The sequence below is a fragment of the Herpailurus yagouaroundi genome, unplaced genomic scaffold, assembly GCF_014898765.1.
Source record: "Herpailurus yagouaroundi ecotype Mexico unplaced genomic scaffold, PumYag 139, whole genome shotgun sequence".
Taxonomy (NCBI): Eukaryota; Metazoa; Chordata; class Mammalia; order Carnivora; family Felidae; genus Herpailurus; species Herpailurus yagouaroundi.
In genome coordinates this window covers 2,750,275-2,772,816 of record NW_024412394.1, presented here as the reverse complement: position 1 = coordinate 2,772,816, position 22,542 = coordinate 2,750,275, and the positions used below count along the sequence as shown (strand labels likewise).

General features: G+C 40.8%; 1 protein-coding gene across 3 annotated transcripts in view; it reads left to right on the top strand.

The window, feature by feature from the left end:
• Positions 1-18,494, top strand: part of SRPK1 (SRSF protein kinase 1) — a 46,533-nt gene extending 28,039 nt beyond the window's left edge. The window contains exons 12-16 of one of the 3 annotated variants that reach the window (XM_040473312.1): positions 4,969-5,076; positions 9,547-9,616; positions 13,967-14,059; positions 14,371-14,463; positions 15,979-18,494. In XM_040473312.1, coding sequence (XP_040329246.1) covers positions 4,969-5,076; positions 9,547-9,616; positions 13,967-14,059; positions 14,371-14,463; positions 15,979-16,163 — 549 coding nt within the window. In that variant the 3' untranslated portion in view covers positions 16,164-18,494. The remainder of the gene's footprint in view (positions 1-4,968; positions 5,077-9,546; positions 9,617-13,966; positions 14,060-14,370; positions 14,464-15,978) is intronic. The other 2 variants (XM_040473314.1, XM_040473313.1) reach the window with 2 other exon arrangements.
• The last annotated feature ends 4,048 nt before the right edge of the window (positions 18,495-22,542 follow it).

Sequence of the window (22,542 nt, the reverse complement as noted above, 5' to 3'; positions counted from 1 at the left end):
TATGAAACCTTTTTCCCTGTGAAAGTCTGTAGGGTCGTTATTTCACACTGTTGTGCTGGGTCTGTTTTTATACTAAGAACTTGGTATGTACTTTTCATATTGAAACTCTAGTTCTTTGGTTTTGTCTGTCTACAGTCTGTCTTTTCTTCTCCTTGGTCTCTCTTCTCTAGCTCTGAAATCTTATTCAAATGTTAGACCTCCTAGGCAGGTCCTGTCATACCTTTCTCTCCTATTTTCTGTCATTTTCTTTTTGCTTTATTTTCTGGGAGATTTCTCGACTAGTTATTGTAAGCTTTATTTTTTCTTATTTCTCCTATTATATTTTTACTTTTCAAGAGTTCTTGGTTCTCTGATTATCTGTTAGAGGATACAGTTTATTATCCTATTATTGACATTTTCTTCTTCCTGTGTGTTGTCTGTTGCCTTCTTTCTGCAGGAAAATGGGGGGTTCAACATGCAGTTACACAATCACTTAATTTCCTTGTTTTCAGAATGGTGCTCTCTCCTCAACTGTGTGGAGCATCTTCCAGAGACCCCATTTTACCGAGAAAACCTCCAAATGATCTGTCTGGCCAGGGAAGGGGCTGTTAGATTGCACTATGCCCTGTGCTCTGGAGCCCTGTTTCTTTAAATTTTTTTTAATGTTTTTATTTTGTTTTGTTTTGTTTTTTGAGAGAGAGAGAGAGAGAGAGTGTGTGTGTGTGTGTGTGTGTGTGTGTGTGTGTGTGTGTGTGTGAGAGAGAGAGAGAGCAGGGGAGGGGCAGACAGAGAGGGAGACACAATGTGAAGCAGGCTCCAGGCTCCGAGCTGTTAGCACAGAGCCCCATTATGGGGCTCAAACTCATGAACTGCGAGATCATGACTGGAGCTGAAGTCGATTAACCAACTGAGCCACCAAAGGTACCCCTGGAGCCCTGTTTGTTTAAAGGATGTTTTAAAGCAGTGTTTCTGGTTTAAATCCCACCCAATACTGCCCAACTCTGAGCCTTGAGGGGATATACATCACAGCGCTTCTCAGCTTTCACCTGCGGCTTATTCTGTTTTCTTGGATCCACTAAGACATTTACCAATGATCTGTTCCATCTTGTAAGTTTTATCGCTCTAACTTCTTTGCCATTCTCTCTGTCAGTTTATGCTTTAAAAATTAACACTGGAGGGGCGCCTGGGTGGCGCAGTCGGTTAAGCGTCCGACTTCAACCAGGTCACGATCTCGCGGTCCGTGAGTTCGAGCCCCGCATCAGGCTCTGGGCTGATGGCTCAGAGCCTGGAGCCTGTTTCTGATTCTGTGTCTCCCTCTCTCTCTGCCCCTCCCCCGTTCATGCTCTGTCTCTCTCTGTCCCAAAAATAAATAAAACGTTGGAAAAAAAAATTTTTTTTTTAAATAAAAAAAAAATAAAAAAATAAAAAAAAATAAAAATTAACACTGGAGGGGCACCTGGGTGGCTCAGTCAGTTGGGCATCTGACTTCGGCTCAGGTCATGATCTCGCAGTTTGTGAGTTCGAGCCCCGCGTCAGGCTCTGTGCCGACAGCTCAAAGCCTGGAACCTGCTTTGGAGTCTGTGTCTCCCTCTCTCTGCCCCTCCCCTGCTCACACTCTGTGTGTGTGTCTCTCTCAAAAGTAAACATTAAAGAGAATTTTTTTAACAAATAGATAAAAATTAACGCTGGGTTCTCTACTAAGTGGAGTTTTAGGAGTGAGTGGATATGTGTTTGTATTTGATCCACTTGATTCTTGACCTCATTTATCATTTACACCATCTTTTTAAGGCACTAATGAGGCACAAGGAGTAAAAGACAAGTCCATTGAGCAGCATGTCCATTTTTCTAAATGTCTCACTGGACCCAATCCTAAAATGCATGTGTGTGTAAAGGCTTTCCCATACCAAGCAATTCTTGGGGCAACAGGCTGAGAATTCAACTCAATTCTGACACTACCAGGAGGAGATCAATGAGACTCCACAGGTAAAGCACTCAGTCCCACAAGACCTCCTTCCACTTCAGATGCCACTTGCAAGCCCAAGTTACCTGTGCTTCTGACCAACCGGCTACAAATTGGAAGCTTAACCAGCCCCTCCAAGTCAGGATGCAGGTCACAAGTCCTGGTTGTTACCTGTACTTCTGACCAACTGGCTATAGATGAGAGGTTCCCTCAGCCCCCTCCTTGGTTTGACTGACTTGCTAGAATGGCTGACAGAGCTCAGAAAAAACATTTACTTCACTACATTACCGGTTTATTACAAAGGATATAACAACCAGAGGAAAAGAGATGCATAGATGCTTGTGTCCTCAGCTTGGGGCCTGCCCCAGTACATATGGAAGCATTCTGGTTCCCCAGAGTGGAATCTCCCCAAACCCACCCCTCCTTTTGGAGGAAGCTTCATTACATAGACATGATTGATTAACTCATTGACCATTGGTGATTGTTCAGTCTCTAGCCCCTCTCCCCTCCCCAGAAATCAGAGGGTAGGATTCCCTCTATTCATGGCCAGTTCCTCTAGCAACCAGCCCCCATCCTTAGGTGCTCTCCAAAAGTCAGCTCATTAACATAAACTCAATTGCAGTGGAAAGGGGCTTCTTATGAATAATAAAACACCCATTTTACCTCTACAGCTCTGAAGTGTTTTCTGGAACTGAGGACAAGAGACCATATATAACAAATATGCTATTACTCTTACTGCTCAGGAAATTCCAAGAATTTGGGGAGTTGTGAGCCGAGAAGAGTGGATGAAGACCAAATGTATATGAGAAATACATTTTGAATCACCAGTACACATGAATGACCAAATATAAATGTGTCTTATAAATTACAGCATCGCAGTTGCCTGCAGTACATCCCACTTCAGACTCCGTCTCTGAACCCATTGTCTTCTTCTAAAACCACTTCCCAAAGTCTCTCCATCTTGTTTTCGTCAGCAGACAGCTGTCCCTCTGCCACTAATAAGTTCCTTTTGGCTCTTCCTTACTGTCTCTCACACATAGCCACTGAATTTTTGAGTTCTGCTTATTCTTTTCTGTGGCCATCCTTGGGTTTACTTTTCCCTCTCCTATTTCCACAACCAGTGATTTTCATTACTAAGCCTAAATCTGGCCACCAACCAGAAGCAATGGTGTCCTTAGGTGTCCTGTCAGTCTTCTTACAGTCTTCTTACTCTCTTGTGCGCTAACACACAGTGGTGCCGATGAAATCCAAACTCTAACCTAGCAAATTAGCCGTTGGCTTCAGCAGATGTCTTTCTGTGCCTTTATTGGTGATCTTCTCTCTACCCGGAGTGCAGGTCTTTTGGTCTTTTGGTCAATCTTAGTCCCTTTGGAGCTCTAGTCAATACTGGTTTTCTGTCTGAAACTTCATCTGCCTAATTTCTCCTCTTCACAAGTGCCCTTCCTCGTTTTTGAATTGCAGTAGGATTGGAGAATCATCTTCCACACTTTGTTGTTTCATGTTTTAATATTATCTGAATTTTGTTTTGTGTGTACGAATCATTCTAAGCTGCTGCTTCCTGCAATATTTTTTATTACGGCCAACTTCACACCTATACCAAAGTAGAGAGAATAGAACAGTGAAATCCGGTGTCCTGACGCTAATATCACCCAGCAGCTATCAAGTCATTGCCAGTCCTCTTTCATCTATATACCCACTCTGCCACCCACTCGAGATTATTTCGAACTATATCCCAGGTATCTTATGTTCTTTCATAAATACAGCTTTCCAAAAGATGATTCTTTCAGGTAACCATGACACCATGGTCACACCAGTATCAAGTATTCTGTCAGTTTTGCTAGTTACCTTGGGAACATCCTTTTTGTTTTGTTTGTAACAGGATCCAAATAAAATCCATGGATACAAAATTGAGTACTATGTCTCTTGAATTGCTTTTACTTCAGAGGTTTTCCCTTCCTATACAATTTAATGTGTTAAAGAAACTCCAGTTGTTTTGCTGATTGCATTCTCATAGTGCTTGCCACGGTCCCTGTTTCATGGTCCCCCCAAGAATCATGTTTGAGTTTTGTGGAGGAGTGAGGGGGACAGAGGAGAATTGAGGGCAAGAGTTCTTTATAGATGGTGCTTATAAGATTCTTGAAAATTGAAGTCTAATGTCTTATTTCTTCATAATGAGTGCATGGCAAGGAAGGTTTGAATTGACCCTATGTTGGTGTCATTTATTTGTTCAAGTACTTACTAACTTTAGACAAATGAACAACTTAATTTTTGTTGGGGGTAATAGTTTTCCATTTCTTAAGAAGCCATTGTTATTCCCCCATCCGCGCATCTATATTAAGGTTAGACTCCATGTTTGCAAAAATAATTTGATGTGGATGGTGTGTTAAACCAAGGTACTGTTTGGAAGTAATAGCATCAAAATGATAACCTTAAGAAACTTGGTGCTCCTGGTGGCTTAGTTGGTTAAGAGTCTGACTCTTGATATTGGCTCAGGTCATGATCTCAGAGGTTCCTGAGTTCTAGCCCCACGTCACACTCTGCACTGACAGCATGGAGCCTGCTTGGGATTCTCTGTCTCCCTCTCTCTCTGCCCCTCCTCTGCTTGTGCGCGCTCTCTCTCTCAAGAATAAATTAACTAAGGGGCGCCTGAGTGGCGCAGTTGGTTCAGCGTCCGACTTCAGCCAGGTCACGATCTCGCGGTCCGTGAGTTCGAGCCCCACGTCAGGCTCTGGGCTGATGGCTCAGAGCCTGGAGCCTGTTTCCGATTCTGTGTCTCCCTCTCTCTCTGCCCCTCCCCCGTTCATGCTCTGTCTCTCTCTGTCCCAAAAATAAACAAACATTGAAAAAAAAATTTAAAAAAAAGAATAAATTAACTAATTCTTAAAAATGGTATCTTAAACTAGCTAAATGAAAACTGGTTTGAGGGAAAACTTCAGAGAATTTATTTTAATCTCCATTAAGTAATTGTGACATGTTACTTTTTAGAGTAACTGAATTTCAAAATACTGTTTCTTTCTCCATTTACTCAGCACAAGCATTTCACTGAAGATATTCAAACAAGGCAGTATCGCTCGTTGGAAGTTCTGATAGGATCTGGCTATAATACCCCTGCAGACATTTGGAGCACGGCATGCATGGTAATGTTTTTCCCCTTGACCTTGTTATGTGGTAGCTCTATTATGTGGTATGTGATAGCTGATACGGTACGTTACGTTACATTACGTTACGTTAACGTAACGTTAACGTTATGCGGTAGCACTGTGCCTTGCTCTGTTTGCTGATTTTCAGTAGACTAGTGAATTTTACAAACAAGAAAATAAAAACTTTTTGTGACATCACTGGCAGTCTAAATTTTCTGTCTGGAGAGGTAGGAATTCAAAAGCTAATTAAAAACATCTGGCATTCCATTTGGTTCTGCCAAACTGCTGTTGCGCTGAAGGCACCAAATGTTTCTTACTGCTGCTGGGGGCTAGGGGGTGTTAGAAACAACTGCTAAGGTGGTACTGTTTTTGATGAGGAGGTTACAGGTACCCTTGCCCTTTCAGCTCTCATCTGTTTTCAGATCAGGGAAGCCCCTGGAAACTACTTCATTGTGTACAGTTTGACAGTTCCTCAGACATCTTTACACCCCACAAGATGTGAAGCCCAATCATCCTAAGATTCTTAAATGGCTACTTTGTCCCTCGCAAACAAGTACTCAAGAGGTCAGATTTAGTTGATACTAAATGGTTTCCCACAAATAGCCTATGTTAGAACATGTTCTCTTGTTTCCTGAAATAGAGTATACTCTTTAATTTGTAATTGTGTTTCTTCACTTGTTTCTCTCCTACGAGGTTGTGAGTGCCATGCTGACGGGAATCGTGGCTGTTAACGTATAGCTAATTGTGTGCTTCAGGGCCTAGCCCGTTATGAGTGGGTACTTACAGTGCAGTTGTGGTGCTAACTACCCAGAATTCTGGCAGACTTCGTAGAGTAAGGGCATAATTTCCCACGAGACTGCCTTCGTTTCAGACACCAGCTGCAGACTCTGGAGTCCACAAGCCACCTGCTTTTCTGACCTACCGGCTACAAGTTGGGAGGTTCCATTATCCTTTCAGATTCAGTAACTTGTTAGAATGACTCCCAGAACTTAGGAAAGGGTTAAAACTGCTATTACGGTTTTGTCATAAAGGCTACAAATCAGGACCAATCAAATCAAAGCATGCCTAGGGTGAGGCCTAAGAAGGTACCAAAGGTGAAGCTTCTGTGTCGTTGGGACGTGACACTTTCCCAGCATATCAGTGTGTACCACCATCTAGGGAAGTTCACACAGCTTCAGGTGCCCAGTTTTTTTTACTAAGATTTCATGACTTAGTCATGATTGATTGAGTGAACTCCATCTCCAGCCCCCATTCCTTCCCTGGAGGTTAGGATAATGCTGGCTCACAGCCCCAGTTCTCACACAGTTGGATCTTGTCCAATTAGGAGGCATATCCAGCCCCCGTCTTAACTATGTAGGGGGGTGCCATTAAGTACTCATCACTTGGAAATTCCAAGCGTTTAGAGGCTTCCTCTCAGGAAACAGGAACAAAGACCAAATAGATTCTTTATTATATAAGCAGTACTTAGTACATATTTGTGGACCATCAAATGAGGAAACTAAACCAGAAACCTGTTAAACTGTCATTTCAATTAACAATATTCACAGTCAACTCTGGGGAAAACTTGAGAAACTACAGACTAGAAGATCATAGATTTCTTGATACGCACATTCCTGAAAAACCATGTCTTCCAGAGGTAATAGAGTTAAAACTGTGTTGTTAATATGGCATGACCTTGTAAATCATTCTGTTAGGTAGGGTGTATCAGGGGTCTTTTAAGATGGCTGACTGCCTGAAATGTAAGGTTTGGTATTGTGCACCAGATGGAAGAACATTGGAATAAAATCTAACTTCTTTTAAAGTTTTATATTTGGAAGAATTTTATTTGCTAGAGAAAATACGTGCTAGAGATGCCACCATTTACAAAATATAGCTAGTTTATAGATGACATATGATTTATTATGATGTGGTTCTTAGTAGGAGGTTAACTGTTTAGGCCAGTAGGTCCTGCGTGCTATTTAGTACATTAATACTAAGGCAAAAAAATAAAAGGGGAATTAACCTTGCCTCCCGTTAAATGGACCAGCTCACATGCAGGAAATTTCTTGACCAAGGGAAGGAAATCACTTACCTGATATGACAATATTGTGAAAACTTGAGCCCCACTTGTTCCCCCAAATTTCTCTCGTTTTGCTAATAGACCTAGAAATGTTGCCTTACATTTAGCCATAACCAGAAAGTAAAAACAAATCCTGGAATATCAGAAGTGCCTGAAAGCGATGGATCGTCCTGCATCTGATGCAATTAATCAATAGAAAGATTGGACCCTCTCTCTCAAGAGAGTGAGTTTGCCTGCCACATTCGTGATTGAGACTACGGAGTTAGAAGGGCAGTTATGAAAAGGGAATGTTCTATGAAGACCATTTAAGAGTTGATAAAGAATAGATGTTTTTAAATCCTCCATTCTGTGGATTTTGACAAATGTACAGTGATCTATATCTACCACGGGAGTATCCTGCAGAATGGTTCCACTGCCCTAAGATTGCTCTGTGCTCTGCCTGTTCCTCCCTCTTCCTCCAGCCCCAGCCCCTGGCCACCACCAATCTTTATTGTCTTCATAGTTTTGCCTTTTTCAGAAAGTCATATAGTTGGAGTCATAAAAAATGTAAACTTTTCAGATTGGCTGCTTTCACTTCATAATATTCAAATATTTAAGGTTGTCCTTTGTCTTTTCATGACTTGATGGCTCATTTCTTTTTCAACACTAAATGATACGCCATTGTCAGGATGTGCCAGCTCACTGGATTGCATAACTCATGTTGCCTATGTACGTCAGCGTGACCCTGACTGTCACAGAGCAGGCTCTGTGGTCAGCGTGAGACAAGGGCAGGAGTGGGAATTAGGAGCCCCTACATTCTAGGATGGGCTTTTTTGCTTGTCAGTTTGGGTCACAGTTTTCTTATCTGTAAAGGGAAGCATATTCAACTAAAGTGTTCTGTAACCTAGAGCTTCCGCTAGTTTCGAATTTTGGTACTGTAATCTTTTGGTTTGGTTTGATTTGTGAGGGGATTTTTGCTATTACTTACAAAATGGTAACTACTAGCATCTACCTTATGTTCCAAAAAGTAGTTCTGTCAGAGAACTTTAGGTAACTAGTTATAAGTATCTAGATGAAAAAAGTTCGAAAATACTAAAATCTTAGAAAATTTTCTTTACTTCTGTGAACCTTAATTTCAGGATATTTACTGAGCTCCCACTCCGAGGCTTTGAAAAAGTACTGGTTTCTGAAGATAGTAACAAACTTTGATGAATAAGAATTAACAGGGGTTTTTTTCCACTTTGGGACTGTAAACCTCAGGACAGTAAGGGGGTGGGGGTAGAACACATATCAGGTTCAGTTTCAACATAAACTGCTGGGATGTAAAACCAGCTATGCCTGGTAAGAAGCCATAGCATCCCTGACTTTTAGGGACTGTCCTGAAACTTCTAGTTTTGTGGCCTGGGCAGTCGTACAGTTCAGTTAATGTCTTGGGAAAAGCTGTCCCACGGGAAAACTGCAGAAGCGGACACTGGCAAGCACTGAGACCTCCATCTGGGTCCGAGTTAGAGAGTGTGCTCCGGAATCCACCCCGTGGTTCCTGTAATTGTCTGGGCCACTTAGTACCGTCAACTCGATCAGAATTGACCCGTGACTAATGACTTACAACTGTACTTCTATGCCAACTAGGTTCTTTATAAAACTGCAGTTGTTTTACTTGTTTTTAATCCATCTTTTTATTCAGTGAAAGATTAACGTCACTCACATGCCGTCTTTCTGTGCTGCTTGGCACATATTCTAAAGGAAATTACTTTTTCACGCTTCTTGAACACTGTTTACAAGAGCTTTTCTTGTAGAAGACGTGCCTTTCTTTTCTCGGTGGTGAATGCTAAACGTGCCAGTCACATAAAACATGAATTGCTCTTGACCACATTTACACCCAACCTTCTTCTGATTTTCTATAGACCTAGGAATTGGAAGTTCTATCTAAAACTTTAGGGAGTATGTTCCAAAGCAAAACTTTGAAAAACTATACTTTTTGCCAAATAATAGTCATACGTAGGTAGAGATGTGTCTGTCTCAGTTTTTTGGTTTTGACTCTGGGTACAGAATCTTAATTTCTAGCCATGTGAAATTACAACATAAGAGGAGCTGCTCTTCTCATGAATAATTTAATAACTTAGAACCACCTTAATATCCAAATGTGCCTCACTCAGCAAAAAGATAAACTCAAGAGAGCTGAATTGCTGATGGGGGGAGGGGATAATCCATATGTTGATGATGTTATTGCTGTTTTCCTGCTTCATCTTACTAAGATACAGGTGTGGAAGGAAAGCTCTTTAGGAATAATCTTAAGACATTTTTTTTTAATGATCATCTGTGGCTTTTCCAGAGAAGGAAAAAATTACTTCATATTGAGCCAAATAGCAAGCGGTAAGCTTCCCAAAGGCTTCCTGTTGTTGTTGCTTACATTGTCCTCTTTTTCTTAGGCGTTTGAACTGGCCACAGGCGACTATTTGTTTGAACCGCATTCAGGGGAAGAGTACACTCGGGATGAAGGTGAGTCCTCTTAACTGAGGATGTCTGTGCATGGTAGTCACACTTGTGTGGCCGTGTGGTTTGTAGTACTGAAGAACTTAGTCTTTTTAGTATGCTAAGAATATATAAATCCCAGAAAAGATAGAAATACAAGATGTTTTATATTAAGTATTAGATATACTCAATATTTTATAGTAGCTATTAAAGAACTCTGTGAGGATTAAGAGAAAAGGCTGCACATGGTCAAACTAAAAATTGTATTTACCGGGTAATTTCTTCTAAAACATCTAGTTATTTTCCTTTCTCTATAAATCAGTGATTCAATCTTTACCCCATTTGAATTACCTGTTTGTCAGCTTGCTCACTCATGCCTGCAACTTTATTTGGAAGTCAGTAATTTTAGAGGCAAACATACGATTTGGATGGTGTTTGTGAATGCAGAGACTATATCCTGTTTGTATACATTCTACAATATTTAGCATTCTCTTTTTCTAAAAATTAAAGCCATACTTTTTTTCTTTCTAAATGATATTAACATTTAGAATTCCATTTTAAAACAAAATATTATTGGCTTACATTTTGTGATAGCCGGTGGGAAAGGCCCAAGCTGTGAGCTGCTCCATCTGAGAGGCTGTAAAAGCAGACAACTAAATGTGTGATTGTCGTAGACTCTGGGTCTGGAGTTCTCTCTTGTCCAGCAAGAGAGTGGGATGCAGGATTAAAATGCAAGAGAGGGGGCGCCTGGGTGGCGCAGTCGGTTAAGCGTCCGACTTCAGCCAGGTCACGATCTCGCGGTCCGTGAGTTCGAGCCCCGCGTCGGGCTCTGGGCTGATGGCTCAGAGCCTGGAGCCTGTTTCCGATTCTGTGTCTCCCTCTCTCTCTGCCCCTCCCCCGTTCATGCTCTGTCTCTCTCTGTCCCAAAAAAATAAATAAACGTTGAAAAAAAAAATAAAATAAAATAAAATGCAAGAGAGGCTAATGTTCAGGAGTTGACAAGAGCCCCGAGTAAGGGTCCTTGCTCCTAATCTTGTTTACCTCATTTTTGATACTTTCATCCTGAGGCTTTTCTATTCCAGCATTTTTGTCCGATACTGGGGGCCTTTGCCCTGTTTACCTAATCTTGGATGCGTTCATCATGCAGCTTTCTATTTCCTTATGCCTAGTTAACCCATCGGTGCAAGCTCAGGGAATTCCTAAGCTTAGTCCCCACATGTGATTTTTTTTTTTTTTTTTTTTTTTTTTTTTTATCATGGTGGTGGCCAGATAACTTAGATAATTGTGAATGAAAGAACTGTTAAAGAGGTATCTTAACTTCTTGATTAAACAGTTTGGGCAGATTTTGTTTTCAGGATTAATGGGGATTACTTTGAAAGAGCACTAGCAATATACCCTCCCAATAAGGAAAATATGTCCTTCACTCCCTGTGCTTTCCTCCATCTTAGGGAAATCAAGTTTTGTGCCCTGTGGAACCAAGAAAGCTCTATTTCTCACACTGTGGTCCCTTGGGATATTAATAGGCATTTTTAGTAGGACCTCCTGACATTCCTAATAAGTACTGTTTGGAAAATGTTGCGCCAGTTCCCATAGCCCAATGCCTATTTTAGTGGGTACAGTATGGATGTGTTTTTTATACATCAGCCCTTGTAAGAATATAACTGTAATTACTGTCTATGTACACACTTAATTTTCCCTAGTCTTTGCTGCTTTTTTTTTTTTTTTCTGGTTGTAAGTTTGGCGCTATAGACTTACACCATTTTAGAAATGCCCTACTATAGGGGTGCCTGGGTGGCTCAGTAGGTTGAGCGTCCGACTTCGGCTCAGGTCATGATCTTACAGTCCATGGGTTCGAGCCCCGCGTCAGGCTCTGTGCTGACCGCTTGCTCAGAACCTGGAGCCTGCTTCAGATTCTGTGTCTCCTTCTCTTTCTGCCCATACCCTGCTTATGCTTTGTCTCACTCTGTTTCTCAAAAATAAATAAATGTAATAGAAAGAAAGGAGGGAGGGAGGGAGGAAGAGAGAGAGAGAGAGAGAGAGAGAGAGAGAGAGAGAAGAAAAAAGAAAAGAAAGAAATGCCCTACTATCTTTGTTTGGGAGGGTAGTTGATTTTTTTCTATTTTTGTACACTCTCTGTAAATAGTGTGTGGTACAGAACACATAGAGCAGCTGGAATTATATTGTATAGGATCTTATGCTACCAAACTTGATGATTGAAACATATATAAAAAGTCCCAAGTAAGGAATAAGGGAGAACCATCTATCCTAGGTATTTCTATACAAATGTATTGTCTCCTGTACCAGTCAATACTAACAGTCTTTAGGTGAAACTTCAAACTGCTGCATAAGAGGCCCATAAGAGCAGAAAACAGCAAACCCTTATCCTCCAGCCAGTGTATGCATAGTTTGTTACAAGTCACGGTAGGACTGGGGCCAACCTAAGAAGCATGTTCTCTGATGATATTCTCCAGCCCCTAACTCTTGGAATAATACTTGGATAATTTTGCCTATCAGGTATATCTGCCCTATGATCAGTTGATAAACCAGATACAGGTTGCTGGAACTAAATGTAAAATAACACATTCAGGGGAAAAATAATTCCTCGGTATAGGAAAAATATTAAAAGAACCAATACTTCACTTGGAAGTTTACAGAAGATAAACTGTGGTCTCATTTATAATCTGTTTATACAAAGACATTTATGTGCAGGTTTTGCTTAAAATAGGCAGAAATTTCTTAGCAGCTGAGTTCTTGTTACCAAACTATAAATTCAGTCAAAACTGCCAAAAGGTTATAGTGAATTCATGAATGTAAAGCCCTTTTAAAATGACAGCACTGGGTCCTTTACATGAGAAACAGATAGGACCTGAGACATTCACAAGTTCCCAGATATATTGATGTCTCTGGCGTATTATTATTCCCCTTTAAGGTAACATTAGAAATCTTTAAGTAATTCCTTTTGATCTTCATGATTCTCTAACAGGATTAAAGTCCTTTTGTGACTAGCAGCCATCACTTTTTAAAATGTACTTCGTATTCTTAGTTACCTGCAGAATAAATAAAAAAGGTAGTAGAGCTGCCTGTAAGTGTGGATGGATGCTGGCCAGTCCCAGGCTCACCTGGGGACACACTGGACACATCCCTGGCAGTGTTCACAGTCCATATTCATGCCGTGACAGTTACAACGCACTGCTATGATGTGGACATCTTTTCGTGGCCTACAGAAGTCAAGTAGCTGTATTTTAAAATGTTTTTCGGGGCACCTGGGTGGCTCAGTCAGTTAAAAGCATCCAACTTTGGCTCAGGTCACGATCTCACAGTTTGTGAGTTCAAGCCCCACAACGGGCTCTGTGCTGACAGCTCAGAGCCTGGAGCCTGCTTCGGATTCTGTGTCTCCTTCTCTCTCTGCCTCTCCCCCACTTACACTCTGTCACTCTCTCTCAAAGATAAACCCTAAAAAAATTTAAAAAATAAATGAAAAGTAAAATGTTTTTCGCTAATTTGTACTTAAAATATGATTTATTTATTATTTTTTTTTTTTTAGGATTGATTTTATCAACTTTTTTTTTTTTTTTTTTTTTTTTTTAATTTTTGGGACAGAGAGAGATAGAGCATGAACGGGGGAGGAGCAGAGAGAGAGGGAGACACAGAATCGGAAACAGGCTCCAGGCTCTGAGCCATCAGCCCAGAGCCCGACGCGGGGCTCGAACTCACGGACCGCGAGATCGCGACCTGGCTGAAGTCGGACGCTTAACCGACTGCGCCACCCAGGCGCCCCTAAAATATGATTTATTTTAAAACAAATAGCTCTGAACTAGACATGATAAGATGTGGGTTTTCATTTGAGTTCTAGCTCCTTTTAGCCCTGTACCTTCAAGTCGGCCATTTATTCTCTCTGAGGTTCTATTTTCTCATCTTTACAATGGGGTATTAATCTTTGGCCTGTTGTACAGGGTGGTTGTGAAAACTCAAATAATCCTATGTGATTATTTAATCATCATGAACATTGTTAAATAGAGTGATATTATCACGTGAAGCCCAGAGCAGTATCATAAATAAATAACAGTTCCAGATTGTGTAAAGAATATTGGTACAGTTTTTCACCTCATCTGAAAAACCCACCTGAACCTAGATGTATAGGCAAAATAGAAATAAAGATCTAGTTAAACCTCCAAACTCCAGAGTGGGACTTGCCAGCTGCTATCAGGTAACCAACCACCTGAAATAATTCTTGACCTTCCCAGTCTCCCCTGGAATATCCTTGGTTATATTTGTAGTTACTCTTAAAGAGCTAGTCCTTGAAAAAGCTATTCATAAAAAAAAAAAAACCCTTTACAGCTTGTCCTTGATCCTGTTCTTCTTACCCTTCTATTTTAGACCACATTGCGCACATTATAGAGCTGATAGGCAGAATTCCAAGACGCTTTGCCCTCAGTGGGAAATATTCACAGGACTTCTTCGATCGCAGAGGTAGTATTATTAACATGAGTTTTCATCTAGGCCCCAGGTATACAACTTAAGGAAGCAGAGCATTCACACCAAGATTGTTTTTAGTTATCACTCAAGTCCCACTGGAGTGGGTGCGTGATTTTGTTATGGTTTTCTGGACTCTCCATTAGGTGGATAGAGTCCTCTTCCTATTTAGGACAGAAAGCAAGCCTGAAATGCTTCATAAAGAGGTGTGCATGCTACTCTTTCTGCCATTGTCTAGAACTGCATTTGTTACTCCTGTTATGTATGTCTTTTTTTTCCCCCTTTCCTGAAATGTTTGAAACATACAGATCACATTGCATTGATCATAGAACTTCTGGGGAAGGTGCCTCGCAAGCTCATTGTGGCAGGAAAATATTCCAAGGAATTTTTCACCAAAAAAGGTAAAATAAATGTGTTTGTTCCCAGGCATTAAGGGGGCAAAGTGTTTAAAAATGAAGAGGTAAGTACTGCTGGGTACATGTATTCCCAGCACCTACAGAAGAATGGTCCTGTCTTGACTGCTGAGCTGTAATAGTGTGGTCAAGAGCAGAGACTGGAACCAGACTATCTAGGTTCAAATCCCAGCTGCTACACAACCTCAGTCTGCTGATTTCTAACTGGAGATTGTAAGTGTCTACTTCATATTGAATAAGTTACTTTGTATATAGTACCTGGCACATTGATTACTCCTATTATAGCACTTCTGGAAAATGGGCAGATTTTTGCTAGCATTTGGTCTAAGAACTGCCTCTTTCAAAGGGCAAATCATTTACTTCAAGCTTCCTAAGGGCAGGATTACATCTCACTCTGTCTTCTGGCCTAGTGACACCCAACATAGTCACTTAAGCCCATCAGTTCTACAAATTAACTTTACCCTTGACAATTTTATAAGTTTATGTCGTCACTGAGGAGTGAAGGAAACCAAGAGAATACTCTTACTTCAACTTTTTGACTCGATAATATACATTGGCATATTTAAATGTGTACTTATGCATACAAACAAAATTTGAAAGCTGAAATTTGAACACCTGACATGGAAGGGATGGAAGACTGTCTGGCCTTTTTTTCCCTTTTTGCCATGATTCCCTTTTTCCTCACAACCTCTACACTAATGCTGAGGAAAATCATTTTTCTCAACACTTGACAGCAAGCATCCTCAGAAACATTTAATGTTTCTTTTTTGGCAGGAAAATACTGAAGTGCTTCATAAGAGTTCCTCCTTACACAAAGACCAGTTAATGGCATGCATATACCGAGTAGGTAATTAATCAGGCACTCACTGCCCACAGAAGAGACCTCAAATAAGTGTTGTAGAAGTTTTAAAGCAGCATTTACCTTAATAAGGTACTGTAATTGACCTTATTTTTTTTTAATTATCATTTCAAAGAAGCAAAATTTAGAATGACATTCCAGAATACTACAAAGTGTAGTGTAGCTATATCTGAAACCTGTGTGGGGTTTGTTCTTTTAGTCTTGTTGCTTTTATACAGGTTTGACATGGTATTAGCTCTTACTGCCTTATTTGGAAGCAATATTTACTAGACTGTTAAGTCAAAAAAAAAAAAAACACAGTACAAACAAATTGTTCTTGGTATGTGGTAATAAACTGCCTCTGAACACCATATGACACCATGTTGCATATATAGGCATTTAATATTCATTTTAGTGAATACCTAGTTCATGCTAGGCCTGCCCAATTTGACTGGGACAGAATATCCTGGAATGGTGGAGCAAACAAATTATCTTAAGTTTTTAGGCCCTCAGAATGGAGAATGTGAGAAATTTGACTGAAGAAAGATTCAATTCTGGTGGCAAAATTTCTTTATAGAGCACCCGGATTAGTTCCTGGATATCCACAAAAGGCTCTTGTCACTTGTCAGTGTCAGTCAGTTTCTTTTGTATTGTCTTTATCATAGGTGACCTGAAACACATCACGAAACTGAAACCCTGGGGCCTTTTTGAGGTTCTAGTGGAGAAGTATGAGTGGTCTCAGGAAGAGGCAGCTGGCTTCACGGATTTCTTACTGCCCATGTTGGAGCTGATACCCGAGAAGAGAGCCACTGCTGCCGATTGTCTCCGGCATCCTTGGCTCAACTCCTAAGCCCCAGCCTAACAGCGCAGCAGAGATCACATGCTGACCCTCACCCCTCCCCAACAAGCATTTCCCTCTTCCCTTTTCAGGGTGAAGCTCTTCCTTCAAGGGTTTCCTAAGGGGTTTTTTTGTTTTGTTTTTTTGTTTTTTGTTTTCTTGTTTTCTTTTTTTAAATCAATCTGTTCATTTGGGTTTGCTTACTTGACCCTGTGGAGATCCCCCACAGCCATTGGGCATCCTAGGTGAATTTGGCCTTGATTGGGCTCTGCCAAAGACAAATAGACTAAAATGTGAAACAGCCTCTCACCGTGTACCCTTGTCTTTCCATTAGAACACCCTTTAAATTATACACATCCTTTTTAAAAACTATGAAGATGTATGAGCTCATCCTTTAATTCACTGACTCTAAGAGTCAAATTTTCTAGTGCGTATCTTATTGCCAGCATAAGGATGAGAAGGGGAAAGGGTGTTACATCTGTGTACAGCAGAGACATTAAACTTGCTGTATCCAGGCTGCATCATCTACCTGGACTGTTTCTGTTGCTCTCTATGTTCACATTTTTTCCTGCGACTTTCAGGCTATCTTTTTAAAGGAGCTGTATAAGCTCCAAATTTGGGTACCACTTTATCACTGTTCAAAGCACTATCAAATTCCTTTCATCCTTTAATAACTCTAAGATCCTTGAATCTTTGGTCTGATTTTTGATGAAAACAGAAGCGGAACCATTGATTTGTAATTTCTGCAGAACCACAGCTGTTTTGCAAAACAGTCCTTTCCTGTGTGTCTTCTGTCACCCTAACAGCAGAGTTCGTTCATTTGGCTGTTTTGTTTTTCATTGTTTTAACCCCTGGCTGGCACTTTACTCACTGCACTTGAGTTTATTGCCCCATAACTAACTAAAGAATCCAGGATGACTCTAGAAAGGAGATCTGGGTATCAGAGATTTTCCCTCTAAGAAGAAAATGCCCTAGAATTCCTGATTCTTTTCCAATCAGTCCCCTACTTGTATTCACAGCTTTTTCTTCTTCTTGTCCAAATTTAGCCTTGAAGCAGTTTCCCTCTGTGGCTTAGCCTTTCTCATTTTCTGAGAGGCTTCAGGTCTTAAGTGAAATCCCAGCATAGAAGAACCAAGGGGAAGGGTGGGATGGCACTTTTTGGGGTGGGGGTTTTTTGTTTTGTTTTTCTTTTTGTTTTTTGTTTTTGGTTGTTTTAAGATTAGCCATTCTCTGCTGCTATTTCTTTGTATAATGTAAGTTTTTAACTGCAACTTTGGGATAATTGAGATGTACTTGAGGCTTTTTTTTTTTTTTTTTTAATGAGAAAAGGCTCTGTGAATCTTACTTTAGAATGGGCCTCTCTTAGACTTGCCCTAGACATCATATATTCCTCGGGTCATATTGAAAAGTAAAAGAGGGGCAGGCTTGGGGTCACAGCCACTTGTTCAGCACAGACCAAGTGGGCCTTGAGGACTACAGCGTTCTGCGGAGACGGCTCCAGGAGTGATTTACAGAAAGCCAAGGAAGTGCAACTTGAGGCTCTACTAGCAAAGCTGCTGATGAGACTTTCAGGTAGCTGACCCTCAATACAGGAAATTGGAGTCCAGATTCTGCCATTTTTCCACCAACAACAGCAAAGGAAAACATGGTGCAATTATGCAATCCATTTAACTCATAAACCTAGAACCCTGAGCACCGATGGCCAGCCATTCATCGGATCCTTGATTGGGTAGTCCTGAAATCAGACATGTTCCTGTAGAAAGAATTTTAATTGAGGCTGTCTATGCACCTATCAAGAATAAAGAAAATAGATTGTATCCAACAACGGCAGGGAAAATCCTTCGGCACTTCTAATCCACTTTGGCTTTTCAGCGATATATACATCTAAAGCAATAGCAGACTAGAACTGAATTCTTTTCTACACTGTAAAATAACAATTGTGGAATTACAGGAATTCTGGTGATGATATTAAAGTAAAATAACCAAAACACAAATAGAAGGCCCCATTTTAACAATTGATGTAAAAAGAAATTTTAAGAAGAGAGAACCTATAACTTCTTTCTTGGACATGTTTTCCCTCCAAATAAGGGCTTTTCCCCCTGTCATTTAAGGAGCCAGATGAATTAGAAGCCGTAGAAAGAGGCAGCTATAGAAATTGATCTTCCAAGTACCCCATGTACCTTTATTGAACTTAATCATAATACTGTCAAATTGCCATGATCTTACTAAAGGATTTCTATTGCTGTCAGTTAAAACCCCAAATGCATTTTTATTCTTTCTATCAGGTGCATTGTCTGTTTTCTTTATAAATGCAGTACAATAAACAAATTATTTAATAACCTACATGTTTCCAGAGCATTTCTGTTCATTTGTTGCCCAAGTTGGTCTGAGCCAACCTTCAGGAGGGAGGAAAGGATTGGTTGACTATGCTTTTTGTACTTTAAGCAGTGAAATTGTATAGCTTGAACACATGCCACTTTATGTCATTTGTAGCTTTGCTTCTATCTTTAAATTGGGGGTAGGTGAGATTAACAGTACATTTTGGGAAGTTTTAAGAAAATTGTTATTCCCTATATCCAATAGTATTTTCCCAGAATATTTGTGGTAATGTCTTTCCCACCCCGGCCTCCGATTACAATCATTGTAGATGCAGAACGCCAAAGATTTGTGAACTCTGCCTAAGGCACTGGCATGACAAACCCTATTGTGCCCAGGCTCTCATACACATCTGATTTATTGCTTAGCACAAATTCTTAGACATGGAATGGCTGGGCCAGGTTGTAAGCACATTTTTATGGCTTGTAGTGAATGTCCCATAACTTCTGTGGGAAACGGACTGTTTGGCTGTGACTAGCAGTCTTTGGATGGGCCTGTTAGGATCGCACTCATTTTATTCCTTTTTTAAAATCTTTTTTTTAGACTTATTTTATTTTTGAGAGAGCACACGTGGGAAAGAGGCAGAGGGGGCAACAGAAGATCTGAAGTGGGCTCTGTGCTGATAGCAGTGAACCCTGTGCAGGGCTCAAACTCACAAACAGATCATGACCTGAGCCAGTCGGACACTCCACCGACTAGCCACCCAGGCGTCCCCACACTCATTTTATTCCTGATACCCAGTTTGAGTGCCAAAAAAAACAGGAGTGTCTTGTTTCAATTTGCAGATTGGATGACTAGTGAAGTCAGAAACTTGTTTCATGGGTTTTTGGCCATTTTTATTTGGTTATCTACCTCCATTACCCAGCTCTATGTTGGCATGCTTCCCTATTTGATTATGTGGTAAGGATTTGTTATATACTAAAGATGATGCATTTTTATCATTTTCCATCACATACTTTTCCAATTTTTTATTTGCCTTTCATTGTTATGTTTGTTAACGTTATTCAGTAGAAAGTCCTTCCCCACCCCTGAACTACATAAACTGTCCTAGTGAATTTAATTACATCATGCTGAAGACCTGTGTGGTGTGTTCATATTGTAGTGTTGCCCAGAAGAGAATGTAACCTGTTTAAAAAAACAACCTAAACGAATTAAACCAGAATTCCTCAAACCAATGTGTTGGTTTACTGGACTGACCAGTCTAGGCAGTCTCACTAGGCCTTGTGTCAAATGTATGGGCCTAGAGCTCAGAGGGTTTTGGAAAACTTCATTGCTCTTGTCCTAGGAGAGCTTGTCGCAATCTCAAAAGAACCAGCAAACGGAGATGGGAGTTAAACCATCCCCCTCCCCGGACCCCTGCTTTTCACTCTTCATTTGCCCTGAGTGTCCACAGGGGAACCATTTAGCTGCCCCAGAGCAGGCCCAGGTTACAAGACTGTATTACTGCCCATTCTTTTGTTTGTGAAACCTGTGGAATCTAACAGTCTGCCCTTCTGAGGAAAGGCATTTGCTGTTGGATGACTGTCTCATAGAAAATGGATGATTTATTGATAATAGAACCAGAATTACATTTACTCCAGAAATAAGGCCTAATGACACCAAAGAAGCTTGAATAGTCGTCAGTTCTTTGTGTTTTGCCCGCCAACGTGGTGCCTTTGCAGTTGGCAAGGTATTAGTATCAACATCGCTTGCATAGTCTTCAGTATATGAGGATTAAATATATAAACTTGTATATATTACATGAAGATACTTTCTGAACCTTGAGACCTATTGAGGAGGAGGTTTGTCTCTGTCACTAAAGTCCTGTTTTTAAAAGTTGGAATTTAAAAACTACACGCATGATGTGCGTTTGTCTTTATGTCTTTGCACAAATGCCAGTCCACACCAAGTCCTTGTGATATCAAATATCCCCGTTAAAAAGCCAGAAGATTGAAGATGATGTTAAGTGTTTAGAAGTTTTAACGAATTAAGCAAGTTTACGTTAGTATGTAGTTGTGTTGCTGGCCATACCATTCCTTATAAGGGAGGAGGCTTTTTTTTATCATAATCTTGTCCTTAATGCAGATCTAGTTTTTGCCCATTTTAATACAATAACAATTGGCAGAACTGGACCATGTTCTAGAAGTGCACCGGCTGCCTGCATTTGAGCTATGCTCCTAGAAGTTGTGCCTTTAAGACGTTGCATTGATTGCTTTGGATTTATTGAATACAGAGGAGAGGACCATCAGTGTTAGAAATTAGTGAACGCTAGGGGCTCCTGGGTGGCTTAGTTGGTTAAGTGGCTGACTTCAGGTCAGGTCATGATCTCACGGTTCTTGGTGGGTTCAAGCCCCCTGCATCGGGTTCTGTGCTGACAGCTCAGAGCCTAAAGCCTGCTTGGGATTCTGTGCCTCCCTCTCTGTGCCCCTCCCCTGCTCATGCTCTCTCCGTCTCAAAAATGAATGTTAAAAAAAAATTTAATAAGTTAGTGGGCCTTACTATAAATCCTCTTGAGGTTCAATAACAAAGAGGGGTGAGTTTAGAGGGTCAGAGCCCTTGTTTGATCTTCAGCAATTTATTTCAAAACAAATACGTATCCATCAGCATGTAAGGTTACTGGACTCTAACCTTTGTTTCAATAAACCATTCTGGGAAGTGCCCATTGCAGCAGAAAATAACGAGTAACTTAAAAAGCAACTTTTAAAAAGACTCCAGTGATTCCCACACGGATACGAACACATTTTTGTAATCCCCTCACCTTGATTGTGGGCTGGACTTAGTGACTTTTAACAGATCAAGGCAAAAGTGACAGATGTTACTTCTACGATTGGGTTACAAAGGGCTGTGCCTGCTGTCTTCTCTGTCCCCCTCTCTCGTTCTGTCTTGGAACTCTTTCTGGGGAAGCAAGCCGCCATGTGAGTAGCAGTATGGGGAGGCCCACAGTCTGCATCCTGCAGACAACCTCTGAGTCTGGAGGCAGATCCCAATAGCTTAATTGCAGCCCTGTGAGAAACCTTGAGACAGAGACATCCCTAACCCACAAAAACAGAAACGTTTTAAGCCACTGAGTTCTGTGGTAATGTGCTCTGTATGCAGCAACAGGTAACTAATACAGGGATGTAAGACAAAGCATTTAAGATATCCATCCAGTTAGCATCTCAGATCTAAATGACTAGTCCTCTCTTGACCATGTCAGCCCAGGCCTAGTCCCTGGTGAAGTTTGGGCATCACAACCATCCTTACGCCCCAGCCCAAGGCAGAGGCAAGTGAGAAGGCAACTTGGTTAGACAGGTGCTGATTTTATTGATTTTCTATGTACTTTCAAAGATGAGATTCAAGGTGCCCTTAGGAGTTTAAGGTAAAGCCACTTGAGCTGATAAGCAGTTACTAGCTTTCAACCAAAATCATAACTGTGATTGGAGAGGTTGAATTCTGAGTTTCTTTGAAGATCAAGCAAAAGGTGAAATGCTGGCTGACTCCTAAACAGATTTGCAGATCCTTCCCCAGGACTGGTCATTAGTAAACCGACTCCTGCTTTCGTGAAACGTGCTGTTCCTGGCAAGAGCAAGGTGCAGGCTATTGGCAGATGCTCCTTAAGTTCCCCAGAAGCTTCTGTGGACCACCATGGTTGCCATTGTGAGAAATTTTGAGAAGGTAGACTTAGAAATGTTTCTTTTCATATGAAAAGTAAAATTATGAGAAATAAATGGATGTAAAGTAGAAAGGCACTAAGCTACAAAAATTGTCAAATTCTGTTCATCAAGTTTGCATAAAGTAAATGCCTGACTGAAATAATTTTATCAACACAAGAAAATATGAATGGGATTTTTTTTTTTTTAAGTAGGCTTCACGTGTAGTACCCAACACGGGACTTGAACTCACAACCCTGAGATCAAGGCCTGAGCCAAGAGCAAGAGTCAGATGCTTACCCAACTGAGCCACTAAGGCACCTCTGAATATGATTGTTCTTAAGTCTCACTCCAATAGTTCCCATTACCAACAACAGGACGATGCTGGGGTGCTCATTCCAAATCCA